We start from the raw sequence: 24434 nt of genomic DNA, 5'->3' as shown, positions 1-24434 counted from the left end.
TTTAAGATAGCTGAGTGTAGTTGTTAAGTCTACTCTGGACACAACGCCGAGAGAGTGGGACTATCTCTGTGCATCGACTCTTCCACTTAAATCTCTTTCACGCACAAGTGTCTTTGTGCACACTCATCTATCATAGATGAAAACACACAAAGACAATCATCATCCTCGGTTACTGAGAGACTACTACTACTCCTCCTACTACTCTGGACACAAAGAAACTACAAAGAAAACAGCCAGTTGGTGTGTGTGTGTGGTTATTTAGACATATTAGTGTCAGTTAAAAGATCCCTGCCCTATTCCTACTCCTTGTTTCCTACCTCCTATCTCCTCTTCCTAACTCTTATCATAGAACAAATAAATCAGAGTTGTATTAAACTGCTTCTGGCCTTTCATCCACTGCCTGCAAATAGTGCAACCCTGACAACTTTAGTGTATTATAACAGCTGACCATTACCAACTGACTATCAATACTATTACCAACATAAGATGAATTTTACTTATAAGAGCTTATCAATACTAGTTTGGGCTTCAACATACCAACTATTATTTACTTCTAACACCATCTACACTATTTTTCTTGGTGATCACATTATTTTCCATGAATTCAATTATTATTGCTATGCAGATGATTCTCAGTTCTATATATTCAGCCCTAACATCCTTCCTAAGCTCCAGTCTCCCATCCCTAACTGTCTATTAGGCTTCTTAAACTCTTTTTGTCTTTTTCTAAAAATGTCTTTTAGACATTTTTAATTTAACTTGTCCAAAACTGAACTTATTATCTTATTCCCATCCATATCCCTCCTCTTCCTAATTTATCTGTTGCTTTGAGGGTATGACCATCTTTCTAGTCACCTAGACTGACAGTCTACATGGCATCTTCAACTTTTCATTCTCTGCTCGTGTACTGGTCCAAATCCAGTATATTACTAAATTCCCTCAATTTAACCTTCTTAGCATCTGTTGTATACATTTCGTTTTCTTCTTCAGTGTTGCCACCACCCTGACGTGGATCTTCATCATCTTCTTCTTGGACTATTTAATAGTTTGTAGACTGTTTTTCTCCATATTCTATATCCTCCTCTCAGCAGTCAAATTAATCTTACTAAAGTCAAAGTCTGACAATGTCACCACTTCCCCATTCAATAAATTTTGGTGGCTCCCTTTGACTTCCATAATCATATATAAAGTAATTTCTTTGATACTTGAAGTTTTAATTATCTGGCCTTTTCCAACATTTCTCATTGTCTTGGACTTTAATTCCTTACACATACTCTTTGATTTAGTGATACTATTCTTCTTAATGATTCTCTCACATGGTAATCTGTCCTCTTATGCTAGGTTTTTTACTGGTTGTTATTTATGCATGCAATACTCTTCCTCCTTTTCTGTATCTCCTAGCTTCCTTCAAGTCTCAGCCATAATCTCTATTTCTGCAAGAAGTTTTTAGTGTCACTAGAATATAAGCCCCTTAGTGGCAGGTTCTGGTTTTTTAGTTATTATTATTAATTTTTGTCATTCTTTGAATATCCATTATCCAGCATAGTGCCAGAAATATAGTACATAGTGCTTGGAACAGGTATTTGATAAATATCTATTGACTTTATTTCACTATTACAGCTAAGATTCTCTTAAAAATTATAATTAAATTCTTAGTCACTCAAGATTCTGCTTGATATAGTAACAAATATCCATTATCTCTCTGGGAAAAGTTATACTGGCATTACAATTAAAATAGAAATGATTATACAGTAAATGTATAAAAATATGAAAAGACAAGACATGTTTACCAAGAAATTTATCATATTACTTTTTATGGTTAAAGTAGCTTAAAATGATAAATGATATCTGTGCACATAGACTGCACAAAGGTTAAACAAATATTACCATATGAATATTATGGAATAGGAAGCTCAGATAGGAAATGAGGAATATCAAGAATTTTGATAAATATGGGAAGAGTTGAATAAATTTAAGCCAAGTAAAAAAATATAGCTGAGAGAGTCATATTATCAGTGACCACACTAACATAACAAAAGTAAAAAGATATCAGAAATCTGTTTAAATGTAATGAACATTATTGGTTCTAGAGAGATGGATTTTCAATGGAATGGACTATGGGAGATGTACTATCCTCTGTATTTTACTGATGGCATTGATCATTTTGAAGGTTTTATAAAGCTGAACATATTTTAAGAATATGAGTTATTTTAGTAATATTCAAGAAGACTTCATATATTTGAAATATTTAACATGAATTATTTATTTTTAAAAAGTGATTAAAATAGTTGTTTTATCAAAGTGCCTTAGAAACAACATGGCATGGTGAATCAGCTTCAGAGATAGTAAGTCTTGATTCAAGTCTCATTTCTGACAATATTAGCTACAAGTCACTTAAATTATAATAGCTCCAAATAAAAAAAACTAAGTGAGACTTTGGGTTTCCAAAGAATTGTTTATAGCTTTGGCAGAAAGAATTTCCTCACTAAGAATTCTCTGCACCAATGAAATTATAGATATGGGCAAATTTTTAAAAATTCTTTATATTTTACAACTTAATTCCTTCTAATGTCCAGCCTTCAAGTATGTAACTGAAGAATTTTCAGCTTCTATTTTACTAGACTTAGTATTTCAATTAGTGAATAAGATAGATAGCATAATAAAGAAAAGTCATAGATCATTGTTTGTCTGCTGCTTCTCTCTCACCAGAGGGACCGCTCTGACAGTAGCTCACAAGAGCTGTCTGTAAGGGAGTCTCCAGGGTCTTTGACTGAACAAATTAGACAAATTCCCAACCTGGAACAAATTTAAGTTGCAAGTGATGGGCTTTCTAGTTCTTCCCATAGGAGACTTTGTGGTTGCATATTGTGGCACTGAAATTCTAACTGGTAGGTAAAGCAGAGGTAGACTTTAATTCTTCACCTTCTGTAGCTAAATTTTCAGCTTTTTGAGAAGATAAATATATTTCTTAAGATATTCAAAGACTGAGATAAAAGGGAAGTGGAATTAATTATTTGGGGGGCATATTTCCAGTGGCATGAATGCTTTGATTGAATGTTGACCTTTATTCAAGCCTGTGTATATTCTTTCCAATTCTGAGAAAAATATGATCACTATTCCTTTACCTCAATATGGAATTTGTTAAAATAACAAGATAGAATCTAAAATCCACCCTGACTTATGAAGAAGATACTCCGTAGTCTAGATATTGTCCAAAGCTTCTATCAAATGTATTACTCTCATCTAAGTGAGGTAACCTCAATTTTTTGCACTCATATCTAGTCTTAGCAACAAGTTTAATAATAAGAATTCTTATTTAAGTGATTTATATTTACAATATGCTTTGCATAAATTATTCCAATTGATCATTAGATGAATCCTGGGAAGAACGTAGTGTAGTTCTTATCTCCATTTAATGAATGGAAGAAACAGTGAGGTTAAATAATTTCAAAGGTATAACAGATAACAAGTAGGAACAGATATCCAGAAACAAGCTGTTAGGAATATATTCAAATGAAAGAAATAAATAACACCAAGAATCAATGAGTAAGGATGCCTGGAAATTGAGAGGACAATAAGAAGTCCCAATTGGTTACCTAGGTTCTAAGAAAATCTATGCTGGAACTAATGATTAAAAATGCCTGTTGTAACTGGTCTGAAGGTGAGTAGGCTTCCTCTGGCATCTGATCCAGTGCTATACCCTGAAAAAAAACTTTGTCTCTGGGCACAGAGCATTTTGCCAGATGTATTAGCCTAATAGATGAAGTGATCCTAGATTGACTTCAGATGAAGAGGTTTAGATGAGAACTACAGAATCACCCCATACATATGGTAAATGTTGATTGGAGAGTTGAGATTTATAGTTGTGGAAATAACAGTTCTATGGTATGTAGGGGAAAAAAAAGTGTTAGCTGCCAGCCTCTTCAGTGGAGATTATAGTTCACCATGGATCATGAAACAGTTTTCTAATCATTCATGTGTCACCTTGGAACTAGACTCCTACTTACTGTGAGGATTATTGACAAAACCAGTGAGAAATGCCCTCTAAATATCAGGATTTTGACCTAATGACAAATGACCCTTTTTACCCTTTGGAAATAAGGTGAATAAATCATTGAACTGAATGATTTTGTATTTGTTGTTGTAGATTAAAAAGAAAAACAAAACAACTGAGGCTAACAACCACAGAGTGAAGGAATATAGCTAAGACTGTGAAAACAGGTTTCAATTTTTATCAGTTTCAAAATAAAATATTCTTTTGCTGGTTTTGTTGGGGGAAAGAGGAACATTAGCTTAGAACCAAGGGTACATGCCCTCTGCAACCAAACTGAACAAATCTAATCCTTTTTTTCATGGTGACAGAACTTTAAATATTTAAAGAAAACTATTCTGTTCCCTTTTAGGCTTCTCTTGTATAGCTAAAACATCCTGAGTTCTGTGAAATCCTCCTCATCTTAAATGATCGCAAATCCTTTCCCATCCTGCATACTGTCCTCTGAGTAATCTTTAATTTACTTGGTCATTCCAGTGTCTGGAAGAGCTTTCACCTATTTATTATTGGAAGTCACACCTCTCAGCTTTTCTGGCTACCACTATACACTTGTTACTCATGTTTAGTGCCACGGACGAGGTCCAGCCTTACTCATGACTCCAGGGGTTCTTGATAGGTGGCAAATGATCAGTCAAAAAAATAACAAATGGAAGACAGCTTAATCATTATGGCCATGGGACTGCTTTGCATCTGATAGCTGCTCCACCATCCCCATGCCTGGTTTTTATTTTTGTACCCATTTTCTTGGCACTCAAATACATTACCTAACACAAATGTTCAAAGAGAAATAATTGGAAAAGTGATACATTAACTTTTAACAAATCACTTGATTAACATTTTATATTTTTGTATTGTGATTAAAGATAGAAAAAAGGTTGCACACAAGATGAATGATTTTGTCACAGGTTAATTTTCTCATTACCCTGTGAGAAGTTTTGAGCTTACAAACAATCAAGGAAAATTACTTATTGCTTTTAATAAAATGGGATAATTAATCAGCAATTCTTAAATGACAATTCAAAAACCATATCATTGAGGTTGAGGGGTACTGGGAACATAATTCAAATTTAGACTGATCTTTTTTCAAGGTTTCACTTGGGGAGTTTCTAAGTTACTGATTTGTGTAATCGAGTCACTGAGGCATATTGAAGCTTGATGTACTTGTTCTTATTGTATGAGACTCTATGATTGATTTGTGTGCTGGCTTCATGAGAATAGTTTTCTGTGAGTGGGAAAGTTTTGGACTTGACTTGTAGCTGTGGTTTTGCTGGGAATTATGTACCTAAATAAAAATTAATCCATGATAGTCTTTGGGATTGGGGTGGAGGGTCTGATCTTTTGGTGATGTTTTGGGGAATTAGGATGCAGGTGTTTTGCTCTTGCATTATTACTTTTGAGACTAGGGGGAATAATAATCACACCAATTCCATAGGTAAGGGACATTGATAAGAGAGGTCATACAAAGGGGGACTGGGTGGGCAATCACATCTTGCCAAGGACCACTCTGTGGTCTTCTCAGCTACCACACATGACTCTGTCAAGGCATCATGGTCTGATGGCTCCCAGCAGTTTAGCTTTACATTTTTCTTTTCTTTTTTTTAAACATTATTTTACTTTGTCATTTTCAAATGTTATTCATTAGAAACAAAGATCACCCTTTTTTTCCCTCCCCCCTCCCCCAATCCCTCCCATTGGCGATGGGTAACATCCCATTCCTCTGGGTAACACATGCATCCTCAACCCGAGCCCATTTCCATGCTATTGGTTTCTATAGTAGGGTGTTCATTCAGAGTCTCTCCTCAATCATATCCCCTCCACCCCTTTAGTCAAGCTGTTGTCCTTTCTCAGTGTTTTTACTCCCACTGTTTGTCCTCTGCTTGTGGGTAGTGTTTTTTTTTTCTCCTTGATCCCTGCAGGTTGCTCAGGGACATTACATTGAGACTAATGGAGAAGTCCATTACTTTCGATTGTACCACAGTATATCAGTCTCTGTGTACAATGTTCTCCTGGCTCTGTTCCTTTCACTCTGCATCAATTCCTGGAGATTGTTCCAGTTCCCATGGAATTCCTCCACTTTATTATTCCTTTTAGCACAATGGTATTCCATCACCAACATATACCACAATTTGTTCAGCCATTCCCCAATTGAAGGGCATCCCCTCATTTTCCAGAGCTTTACATTTTTCTAAATATTCATATTTTTCTTTTTCAAACAATTATCTTACCACATCTCCCCTATTTTGTGTTTTATATCCTTTTAATTTAAGTAAAAATAAATTTATTTAGGGCCTGTTTAGTATGCAGAACACTGTCCTGGCCATTAAGAGATTTAAAAGTTTAGAGAAAAACAAATCCTATTTTCATGGAAATATATACCAAAATAAGTAAGAGAAATTAATACATAATAAGTTAATGAAATACAAATGAAATATTACATGAGGTCTGAAGGAAGGTGGATGAGGCATTTCAGGCGTGAATAAGAACATAAAATGGAAGTAAGAAAGGAATATTTTGATAACAGGCTCCTGAGATCAAAGGCATAGAGAAAAACAAGAATTCAGCACTTTTGGTGATAAAGAGTAGGCTAGTAGAGCTGTAGTGTAGACTATGGAAATTAAATTTATAATTAACATGGTGGTGCTTTACTTCATAAAACAGTGGAACATTAGCCAAGTTTTGAGTGGAAGCCAAATGAGTACATAGCCAAATGTATGCATAAAGCAGATGATCATGGTAGCTTGTGAAGGTTGGATTGAAGGGGAAAAGAAAAGAGGAAGAAAGAAGATCTTGATGGAGACTATTATAATAATTTTGACATGAAACAATCAAGTTCTTACTATAATAGAGTGAAAAGAAAGAAGGCAAATAATAGAGATTGTATTGTGATAGGAATGAGATGATTCAGGGGATATTTTGATATAAATAAGGGAGAGGAGAGGGTTAATATCATATAAGTGTTTCTTACAAAAATAATGAAAATCAAAGAAGTTCAGGTTAGCAAAATGGTGAGGTCAGACTATCCATGTGACTACAGGTAATTAGTAATCTCTGGTACCTCAAGTCTCAATTTCTTCTTCTATGCAATAAGGGTATTGCATTACTCTATGCACTATGATGAATGAAAAATTGGGATTGGGGATAATGGGTGGGAATGAGATCACCAGGAAAGGGAGAAGTAGCTAAGGGTAGCTCTTTTGAATCTATCCAGTTTAACCCTCAACAGCTATTGTTATCAGAATAAAATCTAAATATGCACATAGTCCAATTTAAATGTCCTCTTTTCCCTGTATTTCCAATAATTACATGTATATAAAGAAATCTATACATGCAAAATGCCACATAAACATCAATATTACCACCATCATTAATATCATCATGAAGTATCAGTAGAGTCATAGTGTCCAGAATGAAAAAGGTATTAACTCACTGTAGCTCAGTTTATATTATAGTTCAGTTTTAGCTATTATAATTACTACAAGCAGTTATACTCGTACACTAGCAATGAAATGAACAGTCTTATAAAGGACAAGAGAATGGTGATAAAGAAGGGGAAGTGAATAGAAATTATCCCACAAGAAGATGTTAGAGGACATAGAAACTATTAACTTGAAGAAGAGAAAACATTTACTGGAGCTATCTCCCTTCTTCAATGATCTGTAATGTAGAAGAAAGATTAGACTTTTACATCTCCTCTATTTAGTAATATATCCAATCAATGTCTGTTAGTGTCTGTTTTTATTTGTCTTCAAACATCTGCTTATTTATTCATAATTTCATTAAGCTAATGTAAAAAACCCCCAACATATCACTGGATTCTCTGACTTTCTTATCACAGGATGACCAATGAGAATGATCAGAGCAACTTTACTCACAGTTAAGGTATAATGGAAAGAAACAATAAGAGCAGCCCAATGGGGTTCATTCTGTTGGGTTTTTCTGACCAGCCTCAAATGGAAAGAGTCCTCCTTTTCATCATTGCCATATTTTATGTTCTTACCCTGATGGGGAATACAACTATCATCCTGGTCTCTTTCCTGGATCCCAAACTCCACAGCCCAATGTATTTCTTCCTCTCTAACCTCTCTTTTCTGGATATTTGCTTCACTACCAGCATTATTCCTCAGATGTTATGGAATCTTAGTGGTACCGATAAGACCATCACTTACATTGGTTGCATTATTCAGCTATATATTTTTCTTGGGGTGGGTTCCACTGAGTGCATCCTCCTGACTGTCATGGCTTATGATCGCTACATTGCAATCTGTCGTCCTCTTCACTATAATGTTATCATGCATCCAAGGTGTCTCAAACAGTTGGCAGCTGTGATTTGGGTCAGTGGTTTTGTGGGGCCTTTGATTCAATCAATATTAACTTTTCAGTTGCCTCTTTGCAGTCACCACAGGGTGGAACATTTTATGTGTGAGGCTCCAGCTTTGATCAAAATTGCTGCTGTAGACACCACCTTTATAGAAACTGAGCTTTCCATAGCCAGTATCCTGTATGTTGTAATACCTTTGGTCCTTATCCTGGTTTCATATGGCTGTATTGCTAGAACTACATTAAGGATGAACTCAGCTGAAGGCCGTTGGAAATTATTTGGAACCTGTGGTTCCCATCTAATGGTTGTAGCCTTGTACTTTGGGCCCATAATTGCTGTCTACATACAGCCCAAAAATGAGTATACTCAGAAACGAACCAAGTTCCTAGCCCTCTTCTACACTGTGGTGACCCCCACCCTCAACCCAATGATCTATACCTTGAGGAACAAAGATGTGAAGGGATCACTGAGGAGGTTACTAGGTTCAAACAAAGGCTCTGAACATACATAAACTAGGCAAACAGCAAATCATTAAAGCTCTACACTGAAAAGTACATACTCCTAAATGCTTCCAGGGAGACTGCTGGATAAACATGGCTGCAGTTTAGGTGTTGGAATCTTCCTTCTCCTCAGTGCCTAACGATATAGACAACCTCAAAAGACCAAACAAAACAAAACAAAACAAAACAAAAAACTCGAATTCATATGAATGAAGGGACTCCACAGTAGGGTGCATCATTGAAGATCCATGGGATTTGGGCATTTTCACACTATAATGGGGGTGAAAAAACTCCCACCAAAATGTGAGCTGATGTACCCTCCTCTACCCCACACATGGAGTCAGTGTGCTAGACTCAGAGCCAGTGCATGCTAAAATCAGTGAATGAGTGAGGGACACCTCTAGGTCCTAGGTAGCGGAATAAGACAACCAAAGACCTACCCTTCAGAGCAGCTAGACTTGAGACCCCAACAGGCAGAAGAACTTAGACCTTGGGCACCCATGGGGAGATAGCACAGAGAAGGGCAGCAAACAGTAGAAGCTACAGAGACTTGAGAGGTAGCCTCAGGCAAAAAAACTTGCTCTTTAGCTCCATACATAGAATGTCTACCCTCCTCAGTCAGACTTCTGACTGGAAAGGGAAGGAAAAACCACGATAGTGATGGCAAAAAGTGCCCAGGAAAAGCAACTTCCCAACACCAAGAAAAATAAGAAGGCATTGACCCTGGATAATTTTTATGGAAGAAAAATCCAGACTACAGAGAAAATAGCAGAAGAGGACATACAAATAAATGCATCCAAACCTTCCAAAAAAAATGGAAATTGGCCACAAGATCTTGAAGAATTTAAATAAGGGCTTATAGAAAAGGTGGAAGAATGTTGGCAAGAAAGGTGGGAAATAATTCAAAATTAAATAACAGTTTAAAAGAAAGGAACTCCCAATTGGAAAAAAGAAGCCCAGAAATCAAATGAAATAATTAATGAATTAGAGACCAAAATTAAACAACTGGAATCCATAAAAAGCATGATAGATCAAACCAAAAAGGAAAATCAAAAGATCAGAGCAGAAAATCAAAAGATTATAGTGGAAAAGCAGTCTTTAAAGACCAGAATTGAGTAACTAGAAGTCAATGATCTTGCAAAACAGCAAGAATTAATAAAGAAAAACCAAAAGAATGACAAAATAGAAGGAAACATGAAATATCTCACTGAGAAGATGACTGACCAAGAAAACAGGTCTAGAAGAGACAAATTGAGAAACCTTGACATTATACTACAAGAAATTATCCAAGAAAACTGCCCTGTTGTTCTTGAACAAGAGGGCAAAATAGACCTTGAAAGAGTTCAAAGAATATCCTCTACACTGAATCCTCAAAAGACAATGCCCAGGAATGTAATTACCAAATTTAAGAGCTTCCAAGTGAAGAAAAATTTTTTACAAGAAGCCAAAAAGAGAAAATTCAGATATCAAAGAGCACCAATCAGGATCACACAAGATCTGGCAGCTTCCACACTAAAGGACTACAAGGCTTGGAATATGACATTCATTCAGAAAGGCAAGAGAATTGGGTCTTCAACCAAAGATCACCTACCCATCAAAACTTACTATATATTTACAGGGGAAAGTATGGGCATTCAAAAAAAATAGAAGATTTACAAGTATTTGTAAAGAAAAGAACAGAACTAAGCAGAAAGTTTGATATCTTTGTGTTTACAAAGATCAAGAGAAACATGAAAAGGTAAATGAGAAAGAGAAAGGAAAGGGAGAAAATGGTTTTTTATTTAAATTTTCTTCTTTAAGGCCTTCAATAAGATCAAATTATTTCTATTAATATATGGAAAAATGTTATTTGTAACTCTCAAAAATTATATTCATTATTATATTAATTAGAAGAATCATTCATAGGTAAAGATTGGGGTAATAAATGGTCTAAGATGATATGCAAAAAAAAAAGAAAAAGAAAAAGTGAGGGGGGAATAGAAGATGACACCAAGAGAAACTTGAAGGAATAAGATAAATAGAATAACTGAAAGCACACAAAGAAGCACATGGGAAGGAGAGGGGAAGAATACTCTTATAATAAGGAGAGGAAGAGGGTGCTAATAGGAAATACTTAAATCTTACTCTCAGTGAAATCAATTCTGAGAGGGAAGAGCATCTAGATCCACTGGGGTATAGAATTCTATCTTACTCTACAGGGAAAGTGAGAAGGAAAAAACTAAGGGGGGAGAGTGGGATGGGGAGCACAAAAAAAAGAGGAAGAGTGGGGAAGGAACTTAATAGACACTGAGAAAATAAGAAGGGAACAAAAAGGGAGGGGGAAGAATGGGAACTATAATAAAGGTGGATATTAGGGGGACTGACTAAAAGCAAACCACTAGTCTAAAACGTTATAGCAAATGAAGAAAAGGTATAAGTAGGAGAAGATATAAAAATGTTGGGGAATACAGAAGTGCTTATCATAATTCTGAATGTGAAAGGAATGAACTCACCCATAAAACAAAAGCAAATAGTGGAGTGGATTAGAAACCAAAATCCTACCATATGTTGCCTACGAGAAACACACATGAGGCAGGCAGATACTCATAGAATAAGGATCAAAGGTAGGAACAATATCTATTGGTCCTCAACTGAGAAAAAGAAGGCAGTAGTTGCAATCATGATATCTGACAAAGCCAAAGAAAAATGGATCTGACAAAAAGAGATAGGGAAGGTAATTACATCCTGAAAAAAGGCAGAATAGACAGTGAGGAAATCTCAGTAATCAACATGTATGCACCAAATGATATATAGCATCCAAATTTCTAAAGGAGAAATTAGTGGAATTGAAGGAGGAAATAGTAAAACTATACTAGTGTGAGACTTGAACCTTGCTTTATCAGATCTAGATAAACAACATCAAAAAACAAATAAGAAAGAGGTAAGAGATGTGAATGAAATCTTAGAAAAATTAGAGTTAATAGAGATGTGGAGAAAAATAAATAGGGACAAAAAGCAATACACTTTCTTTATAGTAGCACATGGTACATTCACAAAGATTTACCATGTACTAGGGCAAAAAACATGTCAAACAAGTACAAAAAAGCAGGAATAATAAATGCAACATTTTCAGATAACAATGCAATAAAAATAATAATTAGTAAGGGTACATGGAGAGGCAAATAAAAAATTAATTGGAAATGAAATAATATGATTCTCCAAAACCAGTTAGACTGAGAACAAATCATAGGAACAATTAATAATTTCATTGAGGAGAATGACAATGATGAGACATCCTTTCAAAATTTATGGGATGCAGCCAAAGCAGTACTCAGGGGAACATTTATATCCTTGAGTTCATATATTAACAAATTAGGGAGGGCAGAGGTCAATGAATTAGACATGCAAATCAAAAATCTTGAAAGGCAACAAATTAAAAATCCCGAGATGAAAACTAAATTAGAGATCCTAAAAATTAAAGGAGAAATTAATAAAATTGAAAGTGAAAGAACTATTGAAATAATAAATAAGACTAGAAGCTAGTACTTAGAAATAAACAAATAAAATAGACAAAATACTGGTCAATCTAATAAAAAACAAAAGAAAAATCAAATTAATAGTGTCCAAGATGAAAAGGGAGACCTTACCTTTAATGAAGAGGGAATTAAGGCAATCATTAAAAACTATTTTACCCAATTACATGGCAATAAATATGACACTCTAGGTGATATGGATGAATATTTACAAAAATATAAATTGCCTAGATTAACAGAAGAAGAAATAGAATACTTAAATAACCCAATATTAGAAAAAGAAGTTGAACAAGCCATCAAAGAACTCCCTAGGAAAAAATACCCAAAGTCTGGTGGATTCACAAGTGAATTCTATCAAACATTCAAAGAACAGCTAATCCCAATACTATACAAACTATTTTACATAATTTGAAAAGAAGGACTTCTCCCAAATTCCTTTTATGACACAAATATGGTATTGATTCCAAAGCTAGGCAGATCAAAAACAGAGAAAGAAAACTACAGAACAATATCCTTAAAGAATATAGATGCAAAAATCTTAAATATTTAAATAGGACACTAGCAAAAAGACTCCATATGTCAGCTGGGTAGCACAGTGGATTGAGAGTCAGGCCTAGAGATGGGAGATTCTAGGTTCAATCTGGTCTCATATACTTCCCAGCTGTGTGACCCTGGGTAAGTCACTTGACCCACATTGCCTTGTGCTTACCACTTTTCTTCCTTGGAGCCAATATACAGTATTGACTCCAAGATGGAAGGTAAGGATTTAAAAAAATACTCTAGCAAGTGATCATGAGAGTCATTCATTATGATCAGATGAGATTTATACCAGGAATACAAGGATGGTTCAATATTAGGAAAACTATCCACATATCCATGGCCATATCAACAAACAAACCAACAAAAATCACATGATGATCTCAATAGATGCAGAAAAAGCCTTTGACAAAATACAACACTCATTTGTATTGAAAACACTAGAAAGCATAGGAATAGAAGTACCTTTCCTAAGAATAATAAAGAGTATATATCTAAAACAATCAGTAAGTATCATCTGCAATGGGGATAAATTAGAAGCATTTCCAGTAAGATCAGGAGTGAAACAAGGATGCCCATTATCACCTCTATTATTTAGCATTGTATTAGTATTAGGAACACTGGCAGCAGCAATTAGAGAAGAAAAAGAAATTGAAGCTATTAAAATGGGTAATAAGGAGACCAAGCTAACACTCTTTGTAGATGATATCATGGTCTACATAAAGAATCCTAGAGAATCCACCAAAAAGTTAGTGGAAATAATCAACAACTTTAGCAATTTTTCAGATTATAAAACAAACCCACATAATCATCAGCATTTTTAGAAACTTCCAACACACCTCAGCAACAATAGTTAAAAAGAGAAATTCCATTTAAAAATCACCTTAGGCAATATAAAATACTTAGGAATCTATCTGCTGAGACAAACATAGGAACTATTTGAACACAACTACAAAACACTCTCCACACAATTAAAACTAGATGTAAATAATTGGAAAAATATTAATTGGTCACGGGTGGGACAATCTAACATAATAAAAATGACAACCTTACCCAAACTAAGTTATTTATTTAGTGCCATACCTATTAAACTACCAAGAAACTTTTTTAAAATGAATTATAAATAATTATAATAAAGTTCATTTGAAAGAACAAAAAATCAAGAACATCAAGGGAAATACTGAAAAAAAATGTGAAGGAAGGTGGCCAGACCTCAAACTATAGTATAAAGCAGTGTTCAGCAAAACAATATGGTACTGGATAAGAGACAGAAGGGAGGATCAGTGGAATAGCTTTGGGGTAAGTGACCTCAGCAAGACAGTCTATGATAAACCCAAAGATCCTAGCTTTTGGGACCAAAATCGACTATTTGATAAAAACTGCTGGGAAAATTGGAAAACAGTATGGGAGAGTAGTGTTAGATCAACATCTAACACCCTACACCAAGATAAACTCAGAATGGGTGAATGACTTGAATATAAAGAAGGAAACAATAAGAAAATTAGGTGAAGGGACTATAGACAATGAGGAAATATCATTAATCAATATGTATGCACCAAATAATATAGCACCCAAATTTCTAATGGAGAAACTAGGAGAATTGAAGGAAGAAATAGACAATAAAACCATACTAGTGGAAGACTTAAACCAACCATTATCAAATTTAGATAAATCAAATCAAAAAATAAATAAGAAAGAGGTAAAAGAAGTGAATGAAATCTTAGAAAAATTAGAATTTATAGACATATGGAGAAAAATAAATAGGGATAAAAAGGAATACACCTTCTTCTCAGCACCACATGGCACATTCACAAAAATTGACCATACATTAGGTCACAGAAACATAGCACACAAATGCAGAAAAGCAGAAATAATGAATGCAGCCTTCTCAGATCACAAGGCAATAAAAATAATGATTAGTAATGGTACATGGAAAACCAAATCTAAAACCAATTGGAAATTAAACAATATGATACTCCAAAACCGTTTAGTTAAAGAAGAAATCATAGAAACAATTAATAATTTCATCGAGGAAAATGACAATGGCGAAACATCCTTTCAAACCTTTTGGGATGCAGCCAAAGCAGTAATCAGAGGTAAATTCATATCCCTGAATGCTTATATTAACAAACAAGGGAGAGCAGAGATCAATCAATTGGAAATACAAATGAAAAAACTGGAAAGCGATCAAATTAAAACCCCCCAGCAGAAAACCAAATTAGAAATCCTAAAAATTAAGGGAGAAATTAATAAAATCGAAAGTGATAGAACTATTGATTTAATAAATGAGACAAGAAGCTGGTACTTTGAAAAAACAAACAAAATAGACAAGGTACTGGTCAATCTAATTAAAAAAAGGAAGGAAGAAAAGCAAATTCACAGCATTAAAGATGAAAAGGGGGACAGCACCTCCGATGAAGAGGAAATTAAGGCAATCATTAGAAATTACTTTGCCCAATTATATGGCAATAAATACACCAATTTAGGAGAAATGTATGAATATATACAAAAATACAAACTGCCTAGACTAACAGAAGAGGAAATAGAATTCCTAAATAATCCCATATCAGAAATTGAAATCCAACAAGCCATCAAAGAACTTCCTAAGAAAAAATCCCCAGGGCCTGATGGATTCACCTGTGAATTCTATCAAACATTCAGAGAACAGTTAATCCCAATACTATACAAACTCTTTGACATAATAAGCAAAGAGGGAGTTCTACCAAACTCCTTTTACGACACAAACATGGTACTGATTCCAAAACCAGGCAGGTCAAAAACAGAGAAAGAAAACTATAGGCCAATCTCCCTAATGAATATAGATGCAAAAATCTTAAATAGGATACTAGCAAAAAGACTCCAGCAAGTGATCAGAAGGATCATTCACCATGATCAAGTAGGATTCATACCAGGGATGCAGGGCTGGTTCAACATTAGGAAAACCATCCACATAATTGACCACATCAACAAGCAAACTAGCAAGAACCACATGATTATTTCAATAGATGCAGAAAAAGCCTTTGATAAAATACAACACCCATTCCTATTAAAAACACTAGAAAGCATAGGAATAGAAGGGTCATTCCTAAAAATAATAAACAGTATATATCTAAAACCAACAGCTAATATCATTTGCAATGGGGATAAACTAGATGCATTCCCAATAAGATCAGGAGTGAAACAAGGATGCCCATTATCACCTCTACTATTTGACATTGTACTAGAAACACTAGCAGTAGCAATTAGAGAAGATAAAGGAATTGAAGGCATCAAAATAGGCAAGGAGGAGACCAAGTTATCACTCTTTGTGGATGACATGATGGTCTACTTAAAGAATCCTAGAGATTCAACCAAAAAGCTAATTGAAATAATCAACAACTTTAGCAAAGTTGCAGGATACAAAATAAACCCACATAAATCATCAGCTTTTCTATATATCTCCAACACAGCTCAGCAGCAAGAACTAGAAAGAGAAATCCCATTCAAAATCACCTTAGACAAAATAAAATACCTAGGAATCTACCTCCCAAGACAAACACAGGAACTATATGAACACAACTACAAAACACTCTCCACACAACTAAAACTAGACTTGAACAAATGGAAAAACATTAACTGCTCATGGATAGGACGAGCCAATATAATAAAAATGACCATCCTACCCAAACTTATTTATCTATTTAGTGCCATACCCATTGAACTACCAAAATACTTCTTCACTGATTTAGAAAAAAACATAACAAAGTTCATTTGGAAGAACAAAAGATCAAGGATATCCAGGGAAATAATGAAAAAAAACACATATGATGGGGGCCTTGCAGTCCCTGACCTAAAACTATATTACAAAGCAGCAGTCATCAAAACAATTTGGTACTGGGTAAGAAACAGAAAGGAAGATCAGTGGAATAGACTGGGGGAAAGCGACCTCAGCAAGACAGTATACGATAAACCCAAAGATCCCAGCTTTTGGGACAAAAATCCACTATTCGATAAAAACTGCTGGGAAAATTGGAAGACAGTGTGGGAGAGACTAGGAATAGATCAACACCTCACACCCTACACCAAGATAAATTCAAAATGGGTGAGTGACTTAAACATAAAGAAGGAAACCATAAGTAAATTGGGTAAACACAGAATAGTATACATGTCAGACCTTTGGGAGGGGAAAGGCTTTAAAACCAAGCAAGATATAGAAAGAATCACAAAATGTAAAATAAATAATTTTGACTACATCAAACTAAAAAGCTTTTGTACAAACAAAACCAATATAACTAAAATCAGAAGGGAAACAACAAATTGGGAAAAAATCTTCATAGAAACCTCTGACAAAGGTTTAATTACTCATATTTATAATGAGCTAAAGCAATTGTACAAAAAATCAAGCCATTCTCCAATTGATAAATGGGCAAGGGAAATGGATAGGCAGTTCTCAGATAAAGAAATCAAAACTATTAACAAGCACATGAAGAAGTGTTCTACATCTCTTATAATCAGAGAGATGCAAATCAAAACAACTCTGAGGTATCACCTCACACCTAGCAGATTGGCTAACATAACAGCAAAGGAAAGTAATGAATGCTGGAGGGGATGTGGCAAAATAGGGACATTAATTCATTGCTGGTGGAGCTGTGAACTGATCCAACCATTCTGGAGGGCAATTTGGAACTATGCCCAAAGGGCGACAAAAGAATATCTACCCTTTGACCCAGCCATAGCACTGCTGGGTCTGTACCCCAAAGAGATAATGGACACAAAGACTTGTACAAAAATATTCATAGCTGCGCTCTTTGTGGTGGCCCAAAACTGGAAAACGAGGGGATGCCCATCAATTGGGGAATGGCTGAACAAACTGTGGTATATGTTGGTGATGGAATACTATTGTGCTAAAAGGAATAATAAAGTGGAGAAGTTCCATGGAGACTGGAACAACCTCCAGGAAGTGATGCAGAGCGAGAGGAGCAGAACCAGGAGAACATTGTACACAGAGACTAATACACTGTGGTATAATCGAACGTAATGGACTTCTCCATTAGTGGCGGTGTAATGTCCCTGAACAACTTGCAGGGATCCAGGAGAAAACACCATTCATAAGCAAAGGATAAACTATGGGAGTGGAAACACTGAGAAAAAGCAACTGCCTGAATACAGAGGTTGAGGGGACATGACAGAGGATAGACTCTAAATGAACACTCTAATGCAAATACTATCAACAAAGCAATGGGTTCAAATCAAGAAAACATCTAATGCCCAGTGGACTTACGCCTCGGCTATGGGGGGTGGGGGGGGGAGGAAAAGAAAATGATCTATGTCTTTAACGAATAATGCTTGGAAATGATCAAATAAAATATATTTAAAAAAAAAAGAAAATTAGGTGAACACAGAATAGAATACTTGTCAGATCTTTGGGAAAGGAAAGATTTTAAGATGAAGCAAGAGTTAGAAAAAATTACAATATGTAAAATAAATAATTTGGATTACATTAAATTAAAAAGGTTTTGTTCAAACAAAAACAATGCACCCAAAATTAGAAGGGAAGCAACAAATTGGGAAAAAATCTTCATATCAAAAAATTCCAACAAAAGTCTAATTACTCAAATATATGAAGAGCTAAATCAATTGTCCAAAAAACAAGCCATTCTCCAATTGATAAATGGGTGACATGAATAGGCAAATTCCTGATAAAGAAATAAAAATTATCAATAAACACAGGAAAAAATGTTCAAAATCTCTTATAATCAGAAAAATGCAAATCAAAACAACTCTGAGGTATCACCTCACACATAGAAGATTGTTTAACATGAGAGCAAAGGAAAGTAACAAATGTTGGAGGGGATGTGGAAAAACTGGGACATTATTACATTGCTGGTGGAATTGTGAATTGATCCAACCATTTTGGAGGGCAATTTGGAACTATGCCCAAAGGGCGCTAAAAGACTCTCTGCCCTTTGATCCAGCCATAGCACTGCTGGATTTGTAACCCAAAGAGATAATAGGAAAAAGACATGTATAAAAGTATTCATAGCTGGTCTCTTTGTGGTGGCAAAAAATTGGTAAATGAGGGGTTGCCCTCCAGTTGGGGAATGGCTAAACAAATTGTGGTATCTGTAGGTTTTGGAATACTATTGTGCTCAAAGAAACAATGTACTGGAGGAATTCCATGTGAACTGGAATGACAGAGTGAAAGGAATAGAACCAGGAGAACTCTGTACACAGGGACTGATACACTGTGGCACAATCAAATATAATGGACTTCTCTACTAGCAGCAATGCAATGATCCAGGACAACTCTGAGGAACTTATGAGAAAGAACACTATTCACATTCAGAGGAATTCAGAGGAAGATCTGTGGGAGTAGAAACACAAAAGAAAAACAACTGATTGTTCACGTAGGTCAATGGGGATATGATTGGGGTTATAAACCCTAAATGATCACCCTAGTGCAAATATCAATAATATGGAAATAGGCCTTGTAAAACACTTGTAAAACCCAGGAGAATTGCTTGTTAGCTGCAGGTGGGGTTTAGGGGAAGGGGGGGGAGGTTACATGATTTTTGTAATCCTAGAAAAATACTCTAAATTAATCAATTAAATAAATTTTTTTAAAAAAATGCTTCTAGGACCAGACCAGAGCTTAATCGCTCCAAAAAAAAACAAGTACTTTCTGAATTTAATATTTTATTTTTTGTGAAAGTCCCAGGGCCCCCTGCAGATAAGCATTTTAGTGTCTAAAAACCTCTTTTTAGAAATTCTTTTCCTGTGAAGACATCAGATTGTCATTAACATATAGAGGTCATATCTTTTTTACTTGTAACATTTGCTTTCTCTGTGACAATAAATTAATAATTGTATACCTTATATGGTTTGAGAGAGAGAGAGCTGGGAGACCTTTAGTCAAGGGACCAACAAGATAGAACTTCAGGCATTTTCTGCAGAACCCTTTAACCTTTTTGACCCACAAACAAAGGGAAATTACCAGATACAGAAAAATAACAGTTCAATCCATATGAAATAGAAAAGAGACTCCTCCCAACCCCATGATAAAATCTTGTGAGTAAATACTTGAAAATTTGCCTCAGTGGTTTTGGCAGAGATATGCATATTTGCCTGAGGTCCTATCTTGGTATCTTTCTCTATGACCAACTCTAATAAGATCCACTCCCCCAGCATCATCCTCTTTACCCTACAATCAGCAGATACTGATTTTATTGTCATATGAAAGGAATAGAGGCCTGAAATCGTGTTTCCATCTTTCTGAGATGAGATCAAATTTAGGTTTTCCCAAGATTATAAAACTTCAGCCTGGAAAACCCTCTGAAATTTTCAAATACTGGACAAATATAATAGGTACTGATTTATTCTAGACAGAGTAATAAGAGAAACAAGGGAGCAACTGGGAGATGAGGGCTCGCTGGCTAGTTCTACTAGACCCAAAAGAAAGGATATTGAATTCTAGATGGGGTCAATCTTGTCTTTCCCAGATGCTGCATAAGAAAAGGATCCCAGCCCATGAACTCTAAATCTCCTAATCTTGGAAGGAAGCTGTGGCAGCTTTACAAAGGGACAAGAATTAGAAAGTGAATGATAGGGAAATTTAAAGGGAAACATCTGAAGCACAAAAGATCTTAAGATGAAAATAACTCAATAAATTTCTAGAATTCAATTAAATCATTCAATAGGAAGAATTCTAAAAACAAAAAGAAAAGGTCTAAGTTCTCTAGGAGAATAGAAAACTGTCATAATCAGTGATGTAAAATAAAGGAAAATGAAATAATGTCTCATGAAATACTAAGAGAATATTGAACAAGAAGAAATCGCACTATTTTTAAAGGGAAATAAAATTCATAAGAAGTTAAAAATGGTCATGGATATAGATCAGAACTTAGAAGTCTCATAGTAGAAAAATTTAAAAATAACTCAATTAGCAGATTAGGAAAAAGTAATTACCAGGTAGAGAATATTTTTAAAGACATGAAGAAAGGTCAACAGATATATGACAAAGTTACTGAAGTGGAGACAACATTAAAAAACCCCCACATTATTTATATATGAGTCAAAATAATTGATCAAGAAATCAGAGTATGTAGAAACAGTTTAAGGACCCTAGGTTTTGCAGAGGACAGCTAGGAGGCACAATGGATAGAGTACTGGTCCTGGAATCAGGAGGACCCAAGTTCAAATAGAGCCTCAGACTCTAAATGAATATAGAGAATCACTACTAATGTGATGTCTAAAATTCCATTCATTTAAAATAATCTAATTCATTCCATTGTTATGTCTCTTTCCTTCTAAGATTGACATAAATGCCCTTCCTGGCCATCCTGTTGAATTCTTATCTATGTTTTCTCATGAATTTTTAGCAGAAAGTCTACACAATATCTTGGAGCTATTATTTATTTTCTCCTGACACTATGTATGTAGAGATTCCTACTCCAGTTAACTAGTAATGTAACCAGCTCATTTTCTTCCTTAATTGTATTTTTCTTTAATGATATGTTTTGCACCTATTTTCTTTGTTACATTCTCCATGTATTTCTAATTATATAAATATCTTTAGTTCTTAAAAAACTATAATATTTCATGGCTCATAGCCACAAAAAAACCGAGCAGGGTATTTAAAAATTTGGTGTTATTAAAAGAGCCTTGATGTTTTCTGAAAGCATTTCTCTCTTTCGTCCTTTAAAAACTTATGGGCAGAAAAAATCTTATAGGCCAAATCAATACATATATATATATATACACACACATATGTGTATACATATTTATATACATATTTCTACATAAATATTATATATATTTATGAGAGAGGTTACTTTTTTTGTTGTTATGGGAAGGCCAAATACTTTTGAATGGCATATTACAAATATACGAATCCATTCCCCACTATTCATGGGAATTTTAATCCTCCTTCTTGTTCCACCTTAAGTTTCTAGAGAGGGGAAGGTAAATAGATTTAAAGCATAGCTTGCTCCCTGTAGAGCACAATAGCAGGTCCATGTACCAAATCCCTGTGAGATATAAGTCTAGGTACTTTGGTTTCATAAGGATCCATGTTAGCCTGGTTGGCTGCTTCACCCAGCCTGGAATTCTGGCTCCAATATCATTTTGGCTCAAAATCTCAGGCTTACAGAAATTTTCTCTGGTACCAGAAGAGAAAAACAAACAATGCAAAGTAGGTACAAATGCCTTCAGATCCATTTCAGAGTCAAGGTAAAAGATGTAGAACAGGGGAAAGATAAGTCCATTCCCTCTCTCATGAGTTTAGTGCATGGTGATCATAGTGTGAACAGCAGTGACAGTAGTTAGGAACATAGGGAACATAGTAAGAGAATGGTGGAATAGAGTATTCACTTCTTTCAAAGATTCAGCTAATCAATCAAGGAGGTTATCTCAACTATTGTGGGAGGATAATCCTGCAAGTTTCATGTTTGGTAAATTGAGCATGCTCAAAGGCAAGAATTCTTTTTTAAAAAATTTGTCTGTCTCTGTTTCTCTTCATTTCCCTCTCCTTTTTCTACCCCCAATTCAAATATTCCATCAAAGGCATGCTGTAATGAAGTAGTTAGGTTGTGGCCCATTAGTATGGGCATCTATATGGCATAGCAGACACAGTGCCAAGCCTGGAGTCAAGAAGAGTCTTTCTAGTTCAAATAAAATTTGTGACATTTACTAGCTACGTGACACTGGGCAAGTCACTTAACCCTGTTTACCTTGGTTTTCTCATTTATAAAATGAGCTGGAAAAGGAAATGCAACACTTTAGTATCTTTGCCAAGAAAACCCCAAATGGGGTCAAGGAGTCAGACACTACTGAACAACAACAGCAACATGTCAAACCCTTAGACACTTAAAAGTTGTAAGATACTGGATAAATCATTTTATCTGTCTCAGCCTCTGTTCCTTAATCTGTAAACTGAGGATACTTAGAATTTATCTCACAGGGTTGTCATAAACATCAAGTGAGGTAATATAGGTAAAGTATTTTGCAAAACGTGAAGCACTATATAAATGCTAACTTTTATTATTATTATTAGTAGTAGTATTAGTAGTCACTTTTACTTTTATTATGATGGATGATATTGCCTTAATTCTGGAAAAAATGGACCCTCTATTCAGTTCTCTCAGAATAGCAGCCAAGGTCTTTCAAGAATTTTCTTCCTTAACTTGGAAGTATGTTCAAAGGGCAATAAAAACTGCATACTCTTTGACCCAGCAGTATCACTACTAGCTTTCTGTCTCACAAAGATGAAATAAAAGGAAAAGGATCTCTTTGTACAGAAATATTTATAGCATCTCTTTTTAAATTTTTAATTTATTTTTATTTGGTCAATTTCAAACATTATTCCTTGGTTACAAAAATAATATTCTATTTCTCCCTCCCCTCCCGCCGCCCTTTCCGTAGCCAACATGCAATTCCACTGGGTATTACCTGTGACCTTGATCAGAACCCATTACCATGTTGTAGATGTTTGCACTAGGATGTTCATTTAGGGTCTATATCACCAATCATATCTCCCTTGACCCATGTAATCAAGCAGTTGTTTTCCTTCGGTGTTTCTACTCCCACAATTTTTCAATGAATGTGGATATTGTTCTTTGTCATAGATCCCTCCAAGTTGTTCAGGATCACTGCATTGCCACTAATGTAGAAGTCCACTACATTCGATTATACCATAGTGTATCAGTCTCTGTGTACAATGTTATCCTGGTTCTGCTCCTCTAATTCTGCATCAATTCTTAGAGGTTGTTCTAGTTCCCATGGAATTCCTCCACTTTAATATTCCTTTGAGCACAATAGTATTCCATCATCAACATATACCACAATTTGTTCAACCATTTCCCAATTGAAGGGCATCCCTTCATTTTCCATTTTTTTGCCACCACAAAGAGTGCAGCTATGAATATTCTTGTACATGTCTTTTTCCTTATTATCTCTTTGGGCTACAAACCCAGAAGTGCTATTGCTGGATCAAAGGGCAGACAGTCTTTTAGTGCCCATTTGGGCATAGTTCCAAATTACCCTCCACAATGGTTGGATCAATTCACAACTCCATCAGCAATGCATTAATGTCCCAACCTTGCCACATCCTCTCCAGCATTCATTACTTTCCTTTGCTGTCATGTTAGTCAATCTGCTAGGTGTGAGGTGATACCTCAGAGTTCTTTTGATTTGCAACTCTCTGATTATAAGAGATTTAGAACACTTTTTCATGTGCTTATTAATAGTCTTGATTTCTTTAACTGAAAATTGCCCATTCATGTCCCTTGCCCATTTATCATTTGGAGAATGGCTTGATTTTTTGTACAACTGGTTTAGCTCTTTATAGATTTGAGTAATTAGACCTTTGTCAGAGGTTTTTGTTATGAAGATTGTTTACCAATTTGTTGCTTTCCTTCTGATTTTAGTTACATTGGTTTTGTTTGTACAAAAGTTTTTTAATTTGATGTAGTAGAAATTATTTATTTTACATTTTGTGATTCTTTCTATGTCTTGCTTGGTTTTAAAGTCTTTCCCCTCCC

The 24434-nt window shown here is 35.1% G+C and overlaps 1 protein-coding gene across 1 annotated transcript; it reads left to right on the top strand.

The window, feature by feature from the left end:
* Positions 1–7935: 7935 nt before the first annotated feature.
* On the top strand, positions 7936–9790 carry LOC100023151 (olfactory receptor 2G3-like). The gene has a single exon (XM_001374738.3). The coding sequence runs from the start codon at positions 7936–7938 to the stop codon at positions 8878–8880; it is 945 nt and encodes a 314-aa protein (XP_001374775.2). The 3' UTR covers positions 8881–9790.
* Positions 9791–24434: the final 14644 nt, after the last annotated feature.

This window comes from Monodelphis domestica, chromosome 2, assembly GCF_027887165.1.
Source record: "Monodelphis domestica isolate mMonDom1 chromosome 2, mMonDom1.pri, whole genome shotgun sequence".
Taxonomy (NCBI): domain Eukaryota; kingdom Metazoa; phylum Chordata; class Mammalia; order Didelphimorphia; family Didelphidae; genus Monodelphis; species Monodelphis domestica.
The sequence above is the reverse complement of the archived record's forward strand: the minus strand, read 5'-3'. Positions and strand labels throughout refer to the sequence as shown.

What these genes read in the sequence shown, in the direction of transcription:
- LOC100023151 (XM_001374738.3), top strand. Translation starts at nt 7,936, where the DNA reads ATGGAAAGAAACAATAAGAGCAGCCCAATGGGGTTCATTCTGTTGGGT.